The 12,878-nt window shown below is 42.1% G+C and overlaps 2 protein-coding genes across 3 annotated transcripts in view; one reads left to right on the top strand and one right to left on the bottom strand.

The window, feature by feature from the left end:
• Positions 1 to 8,589, bottom strand: part of LOC139748024 (TWiK family of potassium channels protein 18-like) — a 113,093-nt gene extending 104,504 nt beyond the window's left edge. The window contains exons 1-2 of one of the 2 annotated variants that reach the window (XM_071660567.1): positions 8,415 to 8,531; positions 7,389 to 8,291 (exon numbers count right to left, since the gene is read on the bottom strand). In XM_071660567.1, the coding sequence (XP_071516668.1) occupies positions 7,389 to 7,538 (150 nt within the window). In that variant the 5' untranslated portion in view covers positions 7,539 to 8,291; positions 8,415 to 8,531. Of the gene's footprint in view, positions 1 to 7,388 lie in introns of both variants that reach the window. The other variant, XM_071660566.1, reaches the window with a different exon arrangement.
• The window catches only part of LOC139748094 (chymotrypsin BII-like), a 24,909-nt gene continuing 19,814 nt past the window's right edge, over positions 7,784 to 12,878 (top strand). Inside the window, exon 1 of the mRNA XM_071660704.1 lies at positions 7,784 to 7,884. Coding sequence (XP_071516805.1) covers positions 7,784 to 7,884 — 101 coding nt within the window. The remainder of the gene's footprint in view (positions 7,885 to 12,878) is intronic.

Genomic DNA, 12,878 nt, shown 5'->3' on the forward strand with positions numbered 1-12,878 from the left:
AATTAAACAACCATGGAGACATCACACACCCCTGCCGCAAACCTACATTCACTGAGAACCAATCACTTTCCTCTCTTCCTACACGTACACATGCCTTACATCCTCGATAAAAACTTTTCACTGCTTCTAACAACTTGCCTCCCACACCATATATTCTTAATACCTTCCACAGAGCATCTCTATCAACTCTATCATATGCCTTCTCCAGATCCATAAATGCTACATACAAATCCATTTGCTTTTCTAAGTATTTCTCACATACATTCTTCAAAGCAAACACCTGATCCACACATCCTCTAACACTTCTGAAACCGCACTGCTCTTCCCCAATCTGATGCTCTGTACATGCCTTCACCCTCTCAATCAATACCCTCCCATATAATTTACCAGGAATACTCAACAAACTTATACCTCTGTAATTTGAGCACTCACTCTTATCCCCTTTGCCTTTGTACAATGGCACTATGCACGCATTCCGCCAATCCTCAGGCACCTCACCATGAGTCATACATACATTAAATAACCTTACCAACCAGTCAACAATACAGTCACCCCCTTTTTTAATAAATTCCACTGCAATACCATCCAAACCTGCTGCCTTGCCGGCTTTCATCTTCCGCAAAGCTTTTACTACCTCTTCTCTGTTTACCAAATCATTTTCCCTAACCCTCTCACTTTGCACACCACCTCGACCAAAACACCCTATATCTGCCACTCTGTCATCAGACACATTCAACAAACCTTCAAAATACTCATTCCATCTCCTTCTCACATCACCGCTACTTGTTATCACCTCCCCATTTACGCCCTTCACTGAAGTTCCCATTTGCCCCTTGTCTTACGCACTTTATTTACCTCCTTCCAGAACATCTTTTTATTCTCCCTAAAATTTATATATATATATATATATATATATATATATATATATATATATATATATATATATATATATATATATATATATATATATATATATGAGCGAGTGCTCAAATTACAGAGGTATAAGTTTGTTGAGTATTCCTGGTAAATTATATGTGCGGGTATCGATTGAGAGGGTGAAGGCATGTACAGAGCATCAGATTGGGGAAGAGCAGTGTGGTTTCAGAAGTGGTAGAGGATGTGTGGATCAGGTGTTTGCTTTGAAGAATGTATGTGAGAAATACTTAGAAGTGCACTTTCGTGTAATAATCAGATCATCAGGGGAGACACAAGAGGGAGAAATAAAAGTCAGTTGATATACAACGAAGAGACGTAGCTAGGACGCCATTTGGTAAACATGTGATTGTCTAAGACAGAGAACGAGCGTATCACAAACTTTTTATGTGGACAAGAAGGTGATTTGTTGACAAATATCATCAACAATAAAGTTATCCAATTTGTATAGACCTTCACTAATATTAAGGTTATATTTCTTTGTGTGTTTGATGATAATAGATTCAATGATTTTGCTCGTGGTAACAGAGTTAGAGTTGATAACTGAGATGGCATTACTCCAGTCAATACAATGATCACAGTTTTTAACGTGATTAAACGAGGCATTTGATTCTTGTCCTGTTCTTATTCTATATTTATGTTGCTTAAGTCTGACAGAAAGATCATTACCAGTCTACCCAACATAAAGCTTATCACAATTTCTACATGGCACTTTATAGATGCACCCAGGAGAATTTTCTGGTGAGTTCCTGATTAAGATATTCTTTATAGTATTATTGCTGCTGAAGGCAACATTTGCATTAAAGGATTTAAGCAAAATGGGAAGAAAAGTGAAATCATCATTAAAAGGGAGACTAAAAGATTCTTGGTGTCAATGGGAGGTTTGGGCTCAACTCTATAAAATGATTTCTTTGCGAACTTAAGGGATTTATCAGTGAAAGATCTAAGGTACTTTAACTTAGATCCAGTAGAATATATCTTCTCAAACTCATCATCAATATACTCTGGACTGCAAATACGTAATGCCCTAAGGAACATAGATTGAAATGATGATAATTCAACTCTGTCATGTTGAGATGAGTAATAATGGATGTATGAGCATACATTGGTAGGTTTTCTGTATATGCTAAACTTAAACTTGTTTCCTTACCTATGGATCATGCAATCTAAAAATGGCAACATACCATTATTTTCATTTTCTACAGTAAATTTGATGGAAGGTAATAAATTGTTAAGTAAGGGGAGAAATATTTGTAAATTTTCATTTGTTGGCCAAACACAAAGAACATCATCTACATACCTAAACCAAATTGCATTAGAAGGTAAGATATCCTTTAGTAATTTTGTTTCATAAAACTCCATATAAAGATTACTTAGTGCAGGTGAAAGAGGGTTACCCATTGCCATACCGAATTTTTGAGCATAACAATTCTCCGTTGAACTGAAATACACAGTCTTTTATACACAATTTTATCAGTTCAATGAAAACAGACTTTGAAACAGGTAAATGAATATCATCCAAGATATCAAATGAATATTTTTAAAGGTCAACAAGAATCAAATGCCTTGTTTAATCACGTTAAAAACTATGATCATTGTATTGACTGAAGTAATGCCATCTCAGTTATTAACTCTATTACCATGGGAAATATCATTGAATCTTCTATTATTGAATGCACAAAGAATTATAATCTTAATATTAGTGATGGTCTATACAAATCAGATAACTTTATTATTGATAAAATTTGTAAAATGATAAGTTTATGAAAGCTCGTTGTCTGTCTTGGATAATCGCATGTTTACTAAATGGCGTCCTAGCTTCATCTCTTCGATGTATATGAACTGACTGCTATATTTCTCTCTTGTTCTCCCCTGATGATGTGATTATTACACGAAAGTGCACTTGGGAACTTATCATGTTTCATTTTCCTCGTGAACTCATAGGAATATCTTGATCACGCGCAAAGTTGTGATCCTTTCCAATATATACATATATTCCTATGAATCCACGGGGAAAATGAAATGCATTACGTATTTGCAGTCCAGAGTTTATTGATGATGAGTTTCAGAAGATATATCTTATTGGATCTTAGTTAAAGTGCCCTAGATCTGTCATTGATAAATCCCTTAAGTTAGCAAAGAAATCATTTTATAGAGTTGAGCCCAAACCTCCCATTGACACCAAGACTCTTTTAGTTCTCCCTTTTGATAATGATTTTACTTCCCATGTTGCTTAAATCCTTTAATGTAAATGTTGCCTTCAGCAAAATAATACACTAAGGAATATCTTAATCAGAAATTCACCAGAAAATTCTCCTGGATGCATCTATAGAGTGCCATGTGGAAATTGTGATAAATTTTATGTTGGGCAGACTGGTAAGAATCTTTCTGTTAGACTTAAGCAACATAAATATTGTATAAGAACGGGACAAAATCAAATGCCTTGTTTAATCACGTTAAAAACTATGATCATTGTATTGACTGGAGCAATGCCATCTCAGTTATTAACTCTAACTCTATAGCCATGAGAAATATCATTGAATCTTCTATTATTAAATACACAAAGAATCATAATCTTAATATTAGTGATGGTCTATACAAATTAGATAACTATATTGTTGATAAAATTTGTAAAATGATAAGTTTATGAACGCTTGTTGTCTGTATTGGACAATCGCATGTTTACCAAATGGCGTCCTAGCTTCGTCTCTTCGATGTATATCAACTGACTGTTATATTTCTCTCCTGTGTCTCCCCTGATGATGTGATTATTACACGAAAGTGCGCTTGGGAACTTTTCGTGTTTCAGTCACTAGCTGTCATGCAATAATGCCCGAAACCACAGCTCCCTTTCCACATCCAGGCCCCACACAACTTTTCATGGTTTACCCCAGACGCTTCACATGCCCTGCTTCAATCCACTGACAGCACGTCAACCCCGGTATACCACATCGATCCAATTCACTCTATTCCTTGCCCGCCTTTCACCCTCCTGCATGTTCAGGCCCCGATCACTCAAAATCTTTTTCACTCCATCTTTCCACCTCCAATTTGGTCTCCCACTTCTCCTCGTTCCCTCCACCTCCGACACATATATCCTCTTGGTCAATCTTTCCTCACTCATTCTCTCCATGTGCCAAAACCATTTCAAAACACCCTCTTCTGCTCTCTCAACCACGCTCTTTTTATTTCCACACTTCACTCTTACCCTTACATTACTTACTCGATCAAACCACCTCACACCACACATTGTCCTCAAACGTCTCATTTCCAGCACATCCACCCTCCTGCGCACAACTCTATTCATAGCCCACGTCTCGCAACCATACAATATTGTTGGAACCACTATTCCTTCAAACATACCCATTTTTGCTTTCCGAGATAATGTTCTCGACTTCCAAACATTCTTCAAAGCTCCCAGGATTTTCGCCCCCTCCCCCACCCTATGATTCACTTCCGCTTCCATGGTTCCATCCGCTGCCAGATCCACTCCCAGATATCTAAAACACTTCACTTCCTCCAGTTTTTCTCCATTCAAACTTACCTCCCAATTGACTTGACCCTCAACCCTACTGCACCTAATAACCTTGCTCTTATTCACATTTACTCTTAACTTTCTTCTTCACACACTTTACCAAACTCAGTCACCAGCTTCTGCAGTTTCTCACATGAATCAGCCACCAGCGCTGTATCATCAGCGAACAACAACTGACTCACTTCCCAAGCTCTCTCATCCACAACAGACTTCATACTTGCCCCTCCTTCCAAAACTCTTGCATTCACCTCCTTAACAACCCCATCCATAAACAAATTAAACAACCATGGAAACATCACACACCCCTGCCGCAAACCTACATTCACTGAGAACCAATCACTTTCCTCTCTTCCTACACGTACACACGCCTTACATCCTCGATAAAAACTTTTCACTGCTTCTAACAACTTTCCTCCCACACCATATATTCTTAATACCTTCCACAGAGCATCTCTATCAACTCTATCATATGCCTTCTCCAGATCCATAAATGCTACATACAAATCCATTTGCTTTTCTAAGTATTTCTCACATACATTCTTCAAAGCAAACACCTGATCCACACATCCTCTACCACTTCTGAAACCACACTGCTCTTCCCCAATCTGATGCTCTGTACATAATATATATATATATATATATATATATATATATATATATATATATATATATATATATATATATATATATATATATATATATATATATATATATATATATATATATTGAATACGACAGCATATTTAGAGTTATTGATTTTCTTTCTTATGTTCTCAAATTTTCTCAGTATTCGTATGCCATCGAGTAGCTGATCAAACATCAGTTGTCCGTAGTTATTCATTTATTACGTTCAAGCTTTCGCCTTCACAGACGCATCATCAGGAATCTACAAAAAGAGAAGAAAAACTGCGTCGCTAAAACAAGGATATGATATGTATAACGCAAACAGAATATAAGATAACGCCCGAAAAAAGAAAAAACGCATCACATAGCACAGAAAAGTAAAGGAAAACACTAAAAGCGTAACAGTATCATAGAGGGTAGTATAGATTACAAACTAAATACAACATATTGAAACAGAAATTTAGAAAAACTTACAGTTGAGGAAAGACACAGAACAATATTACACAAGATAGGAATATAGAAAAACCATCACTAAATACACTAAGTTGGGCCAAGCGAGACCGTTATTGTCCGGATGTGAAGCTGAGGTCAGGTTGGGCTCGTCTGATTCTCTCAGACCTTTGTAACCCAAGACTACATTCCTGCCCACCAGAAATGGCTAAATCGGTAACTTGTGGTGGGTCAATGACGTGTCCCGTCTGCCTATGTCATATCGGCGGTCAATCAAAAAGTTGTATGGCGCTGGTCATGTTTGTCTGGATGTTGATGACGGGTGCTTTCTCTCTAATGTGAATGGCTTCTAATATCTGTAGTCTTCTCCGATCACTACAACTAGTAATGATTTTGGTGTTATACACTATGATCTCCCTCGTTAGTCTCGTTCCATGCTTTTGTTCATGATGTAAGTGGAGCGAGAGTCGGCGGCTCAGGGTGCAGGTTATATGTCCAATGTAGTTTATGTGGGGGGCTGACGGTCCCCAATATGGCATCGGTACTCATATACCACATCGGGACGATTCAAACTTCCAGAGCGACCTACTGTACGAGCGATCATGTTTTCGGATTGTTGTAGTATATAATTAGAGTGATATCTTAGTCTTCATCAATCGCTTTGCAGTTCATGGCCACAATATCTCGCACGACCTTCTCGTCATTTCGATATGTTGTCGTAACTGTGTTTCTGCAGTAAACTTTGATGCTGTCATGTTTAGGTTGTCTGTTTGCCACGAGATGATGCTCAAGCATGTTGATCACAATGGTATCAAATCATTTGAATATCTATCGTTAATTAACATTTGCCGGACACGCTGGAGTTCTTGGTGTAGAAGTTGCCAGGTTCAGCACACCTCGATCGCTCTCCTCAGGTACGCACGAATGACACTCCTCTTGTCATTTGAGTACATTCAATTATTCCATTCATACATTTACCTTGGGTGGTAAACTTCTGTAAACGTTGGTGACAAAAGATCTTGTTGTGGCACTTGGATGTGATGGTAGGCGCAAAGGATCAGAGTGGTGCGCGAGAGCTAGTATTTGCTGATAACAACGAGGAAAATGAACCACGATAAGTTCCCAAGTGCACTTTCGTGTAATGATCACATCGTCAGGGGAGATACAAGAATGAGGTAGAAGACGTAGAACAGTCAGTTGATACAGAAGGAAGAGACGTAGCGGAGACGCCATTGGCAAACAAGCGTTACCGGATGGTGGTGTTTGGGTCTGGCTGGCATCATGCCTTTCATAAGATTTTACCATGCAGACGTGAAAGGGAAGTGTTTATAAATTTTGCCTACGACAAAGCTATCGCGTTTGTATAGACCTTCACTAATATCAATGTTATCATCTTTTTGTGTACCAAGTAATAGGAGATTCAATGTCATTTCTCCTGTTAATGAACTTACATTAATAACTGAATTAGCGTTACTCCAGCCAATACAATGATCATGATTCTTAACATCATTAAACAAAGCATTTGATGCTTGTTCAGTTTTTATGCTATACATATGTTGCTTAAGTCTAACATAAAGATCCTTACCAGTCTGGCTAACATAAAACATGTTACAGCTTTTACAATGTTTACTGTAAACAATATTCTGGAAAGTTTTTGATTAAGCTATTCTTTATGGAAGTGTTGTCCAACCCTGGGTTCATGGACGCAACATTGTTCAAAGGTGTACGTGAGAAGATAAGGAAAAAAAAATCTCAAAGTGTATCACATACTCATAGGTCATGTGGCATGTTAGATCAGTGACTTGAGTGTGAGGTAAGAGCGCGCCTCACTAGTGCGGCTCCTCACCTGTGTGAAGAGGAAGGCGATAAGGCGACGACACAGGTTCTTCAGTAGAGTCTTGAAGGTCGAGGTGCGAGGCTGGTCCACAGCTGCTCCTCGTCTCTGTCCTCGATGTTGGTGACGATCATATACCATACGAGCGTAAGCCGTCTGCATGCTGCCTCTCACACGCTAGCCAGGTCACGTATTATGATCCATCGCTAACCACAGGTCACCCACACGCCATTAACCACGGGTCACCCACACGCCATTAACCACGGGTCACCCACACGCCATTAACCACGGGTCACTCACAAGCCATTAACCACAGGTCACCCATACGCCGTTAACCACAGGTCACCCACACGCCATTAACCACAGGTCACCCACACGCTAGGCAATGTTATGGCACCTGAGGGAAGATGGGATCCCATCCCGCCTCTGGCCCCGCCCGACCCGACACGCCCACGCCCACACCACGCCCACACCACGCCCAGATCGAACTCATTCAGAAGAATCGTCTGTAAATGGATCATGTAAAACGTGACACCGATACATTAATACGAGACGTGTTTAATATCTGACTGCGTCATTGCGCTTTCTCCCATCACAGAAAAGTCATATTTTTTTCAACATTAGAATCTAATTTCCAATTCTTTATTTTCACCTTTTTAGATATTAATCTGTCTTATCCTGCGCCGTCCATAGTCGAGTAGGCACAAGACTGCGCACTGCCACCACTACCACCAGTTACCACCACCACTACCACCACCACAACCAGTTACCACCACCACTACCACCACCACAACCAGTTACCACCACCACTACCACCACCACAACCAGTTACCACCACCACCGCCACTACCAGTGGACCAGGAGGACTGGTACTAGGTAGGAGCCTGGGAGGTGGTGTGGGGGAGGCGGGATGACCTCCTGCCTGGTGTGGGGAGGCGGGATGACCTCCTGCCTGGTGTGGGGGAGGCGGGATGACCCCCTGCCTGGTGTGGGGGAGGCGGGATGACCTCCTGCCTGGTGTGGGGGAGGCGGGATGACCTCCTGCCTGGTGTGGGGGAGGCGGGATGACCTCCTGCTTGGTGTGGGGGAGGCGGGATGACCTCCTGCCTGGTGTGGGGGAGGCGGGATGACCTCCTGCTTGGTGTGGGGGAGGCGGGATGACCTCCTGCCTGGTGTGGGGAGGCGGGATGTGCTCAGCTCGACCGCCATACAGCGACTGGGCCAACACGGCCAGCACCAGACCCTCCGCCCTGGGCCTCACCAGGGACCATCCGGCCAGGGTCCTCCCACCTCGTGCCCCACACGGCCAGCACCAGACCCTCCGCCCTGGGCCTCACCAGGGACCATCCTCCCAGGGTCCTCCCACCTCGTGCCCTACACAGCCAGCGTCCACCTCCCCGCTACCCTGCACCCCGCTACCCTGCACCCCACTACCCTGCATCACGCTACCCTGCACCCCGCTACCCTGCACCCCGCTACCGTGCATCACGCTACCCTGCACCCCGCTACCTTGCACCCCACTACCCTGCACCCCGCTACCCTGCACGCCGCTACCCTGCACGCCGCTAGCCTGCACCCCACTACCCTGCACCCCACAACCCTGCACCCCACTACCCTGCACCCCACTACCCTGCATCACGCTACCCTGCACCCCGCTACCCTGCACGCCGCTACCCTGCACCCCACTACCCTGCACGCCGCTACCCTGCACCCCGCTACCCTGCACCCCGCTACCCTACACCCCGCTACCCTGCACCCCACTACCCTGCACCACGACTGCGTGTCGTCCCCGGTATACCACATCGTTCCAATTCACTCTATTCCTTGCACGCCTTTCACCCTCCTGCATGTTCAGGCCTCGATCACTCAAAATCTTTTTCATTCCTTCTTTCCACCTCCAATTTGGTCTTCTCTTTGTCAACCTTTCCTCACTCATTCTCTCCATGTGACCGAACCTTTTCAAAACACACTTTTCTGCTCTCTCAACCACATCTTTTTATTACCACACATCTCTCTTACCCTTACATTACTTACTCGATCAAACCACCTCACACCACATATTGTCCTCAGACATCTCATTTCCAGCACATCGACCCTACTCAGCACAACTCTATCTATAGCCCACTCCTCACAACCATATAACATCGTTGGAACCATTATTCCTTCAAACATACCCATTTTTCCTTTCCGAGATAACGTTCTCGCCTTCCACACATTTTTCAACGCTTCCAGAACTTTCGCCCCCTCCCCTACCCTGTGACTCACTTCCGCTTCCATGGCTCCATCCACTGCCAAATCCACTCCCAGATATCTAAAACACTCCACTTCCTCCAGTTTTTCTCCATTCACACTTACCTTCCAACTGACTTGTCCCCCAACCCTACTGTATCTAATAACCTTGCCCTAATTCATATTTACTCTCAGCTTTCTTTTTTCACACACTTTACCAAACTTAGTTACCAGATTCTTCAGTTTCTCACCCGAATCAGCCACCAACATTGTATCATAGGCGAACACCAACAACATCCACATGACCAAGCCTCTTTTTCCAAAACTCTTGTATCACCTCCGTAACAACCCCATCCATAAACAAATTAAACAACCATGGAGACATCACACACCCCTGCCGCAAACTGACATTCATTGAAAATCAATCACTTTCCTCTCTTCCTACTCGTACACATGCCGTACATCCTTGATAAAAACTTTTCACTGCTTCTGGCAACTTGCCCCCACACCATATATTCTTAATACCTTCCACAGAGAATCTCTATCAACTCTATCATATGCCTTCTCCGGATCCATAAATGCTACATACAAATCCATTTGCTTTTCTAAGTATTTCTCACATACATTCTTCAAAACAAGGACCTGATCCACACATCCTCTACCACTTCAGAAACCACACTGCTCTTCCCCAATCTGATGCTCTGTAAATGCCTTCACCCTCTCAATCAATACCCATCCTTATAATTTCTTTGGAAATTATATTAGATATGTTAAATATATTGAATATATCAAATACATTAAATACACTGAATATATATATATATATATATATATATATATATATATATATATATATATATATATATATATATATATATATATATATATATATATATATATATATATATATTTTTTTTTTTTTTTTTTTTTTATACTTTGTCGCTGTCTCCCGCGTTTGCGAGGTAGCGCAAGGAAACAGACGAAAGAAATGGCCCAACCCCCCCCCACATACACATGTATATACATACGTCCACACACGCAAATATACATACCTACACAGCTTTCCATGGTTTACCCCAGACGCTTCACATGCCTTGATTCAATCCACTGACAGCACGTCAACCCCGGTATACCACATCGCTCCAATTCACTCTATTCCTTGCCCTCCTTTCACCCTCCTGCATGTTCAGGCCCCGATCACACAAAATCTTTTTCACTCCATCTTTCCACCTCCAATTTGGTCTCCCTCTTCTCCTCGTTCCCTCCACCTCCGACACATATATCCTCTTGGTCAATCTTTCCTCACTCATTCTCTCCATGTGCCCAAACCACTTCAAAACACCCTCTTCTGCTCTCTCAACCACGCTCTTTTTATTTCCACACATCTCTATTACCCTTACGTTACTCACTCGATCAAACCACCTCACACCACACATTGTCCTCAAACATCTCATTTCCAGCACATCCATCCTCCTGCGCACAACTCTATCCATAGCCCACGCCTCGCAACCATACAACATTGTTGGAACCACTATTCCTTCAAACATACCAATTTTTGCTTTCCGAGATAATGTTCTCGACTTCCACACATTCTTCAAGGCCCCCAGAATTTTCGCCCCCTCCCCCACCCTATGATCCACTTCCGCTTCCATGGTTCCATCCGCTGCCAGATCCACTCCCAGATATCTAAAACACTTCACTTCCTCCAGTTTTTCTCCATTCAAACTCACCTCCCAATTGACTTGACCCTCAACCCTACTGTACCTAATAACCTTGCTCTTATTCACATTTACTCTTTACTTTCTTCTTCCACACACTTTACCAAACTCAGTCACCAGCTTCTGCAGTTTCTCACATGAATCAGCCACCAGCGCTGTATCATCAGCGAACAACAACTGACTCACTTCCCAAGCTCTCTCATCCCCAACAGACTTCATACTTGCCCCTCTTTCCAAAACTCTTGCATTTACCTCCCTAACAACCCCATCCATAAACAAATTAAACAACCATGGAGACATCACACACCCCTGCCGCAAACCTACATTCACTGAGAACCAATCACTTTCCTCTCTTCCTACACGTACACATGCCTTACATCCTCGATAAAAACTTTTCACTGAGATACTTGAGGACAATGTGTGGTGTGAGGTGGTTTGATCGAGTAAGTAACGTAAGGGTAAGAGAGATGTGTGGAAATAAAAAGAGCGTGGTTGAGAGAGCAGAAGAGGGTGTTTTGAAATGGTTTGGGCACATGGAGAGAATGAGTGAGGAAAGATTGACCAAGAGGATATATGTGTCGGAGGTGGAGGGAACGAGGAGAAGTGGGAGACCAAATTGGAGGTGGAAAGATGGAGTGAAAAAGATTTTGTGTGATCGGGGCCTGAACATGCAGGAGGGTGAAAGGAGGGCAAGGAATAGAGTGAATTGGATCGATGTGGTATACCGGGGTTGACGTGCTGTCAGTGGGTTGAATCAGGGCATGTGAAGCGTCTGGGGTAAACCATGGAAAGCTGTGTAGGTATGTATATTTGCGTGTGTGGACGTATCTATATACATGTGTATGGGGGTGGGTTGGGCCATTACTTTCGTCTGTTTCCTTGCGCTACCTCGCAAACGCGGGAGACAGCGACAAAGAAAAAAAAAAATAAATATATATATATATATATATATATATATATATATATATATATATATATATATATATATATATATATATATATATATGTATATATATATATATATATATATATATATATATATATATATATATATATATATATATAGGAAGAGAGGAAAGTGATTGGTTCTTAGTGAATGTAGGTTTGCGGCAGGGGTGTGTGATGTCTCCATGGTTGTTTAATTTGTTTATGGATGGGGTTGTTAGGGAGGTGAATGCAAGAGTTTTGGAAAGAGGGGCAAGTATGAAGTCTGTTGGGGATGAGAGAGCTTGGGAAGTGAGTCAGTTGTTGTTCGCTGATGATACAGCGCTGGTGCCTGATTCATGTGAGAAACTGCAGAAGCTGGTGACTGAGTTTGGTAAAGTGTTTGAAAGAAGAAAGTTAAGAGTAAATGTGAATAAGAGCAATGTTATTAGGTACAGTAGGGTTGAGGGTCAAGTCAATTGGGAGGTGAGTTTGAATGGAGAAAAACTGGAGGAAGTAAAGTGTTTTAGATATCTGGGAGTGGAAAGCTGTCTAGGTATGTATATTTGCGTGTGTGGACGTATGTATATGCATGTGTATGGGGGTGGGTTGGGCAATTTCTTTCGTCTGT

Source organism: Panulirus ornatus, chromosome 72 (genome assembly GCF_036320965.1).
Source record: "Panulirus ornatus isolate Po-2019 chromosome 72, ASM3632096v1, whole genome shotgun sequence".
Lineage (NCBI taxonomy): Eukaryota > Metazoa > Arthropoda > Malacostraca > Decapoda > Palinuridae > Panulirus > Panulirus ornatus.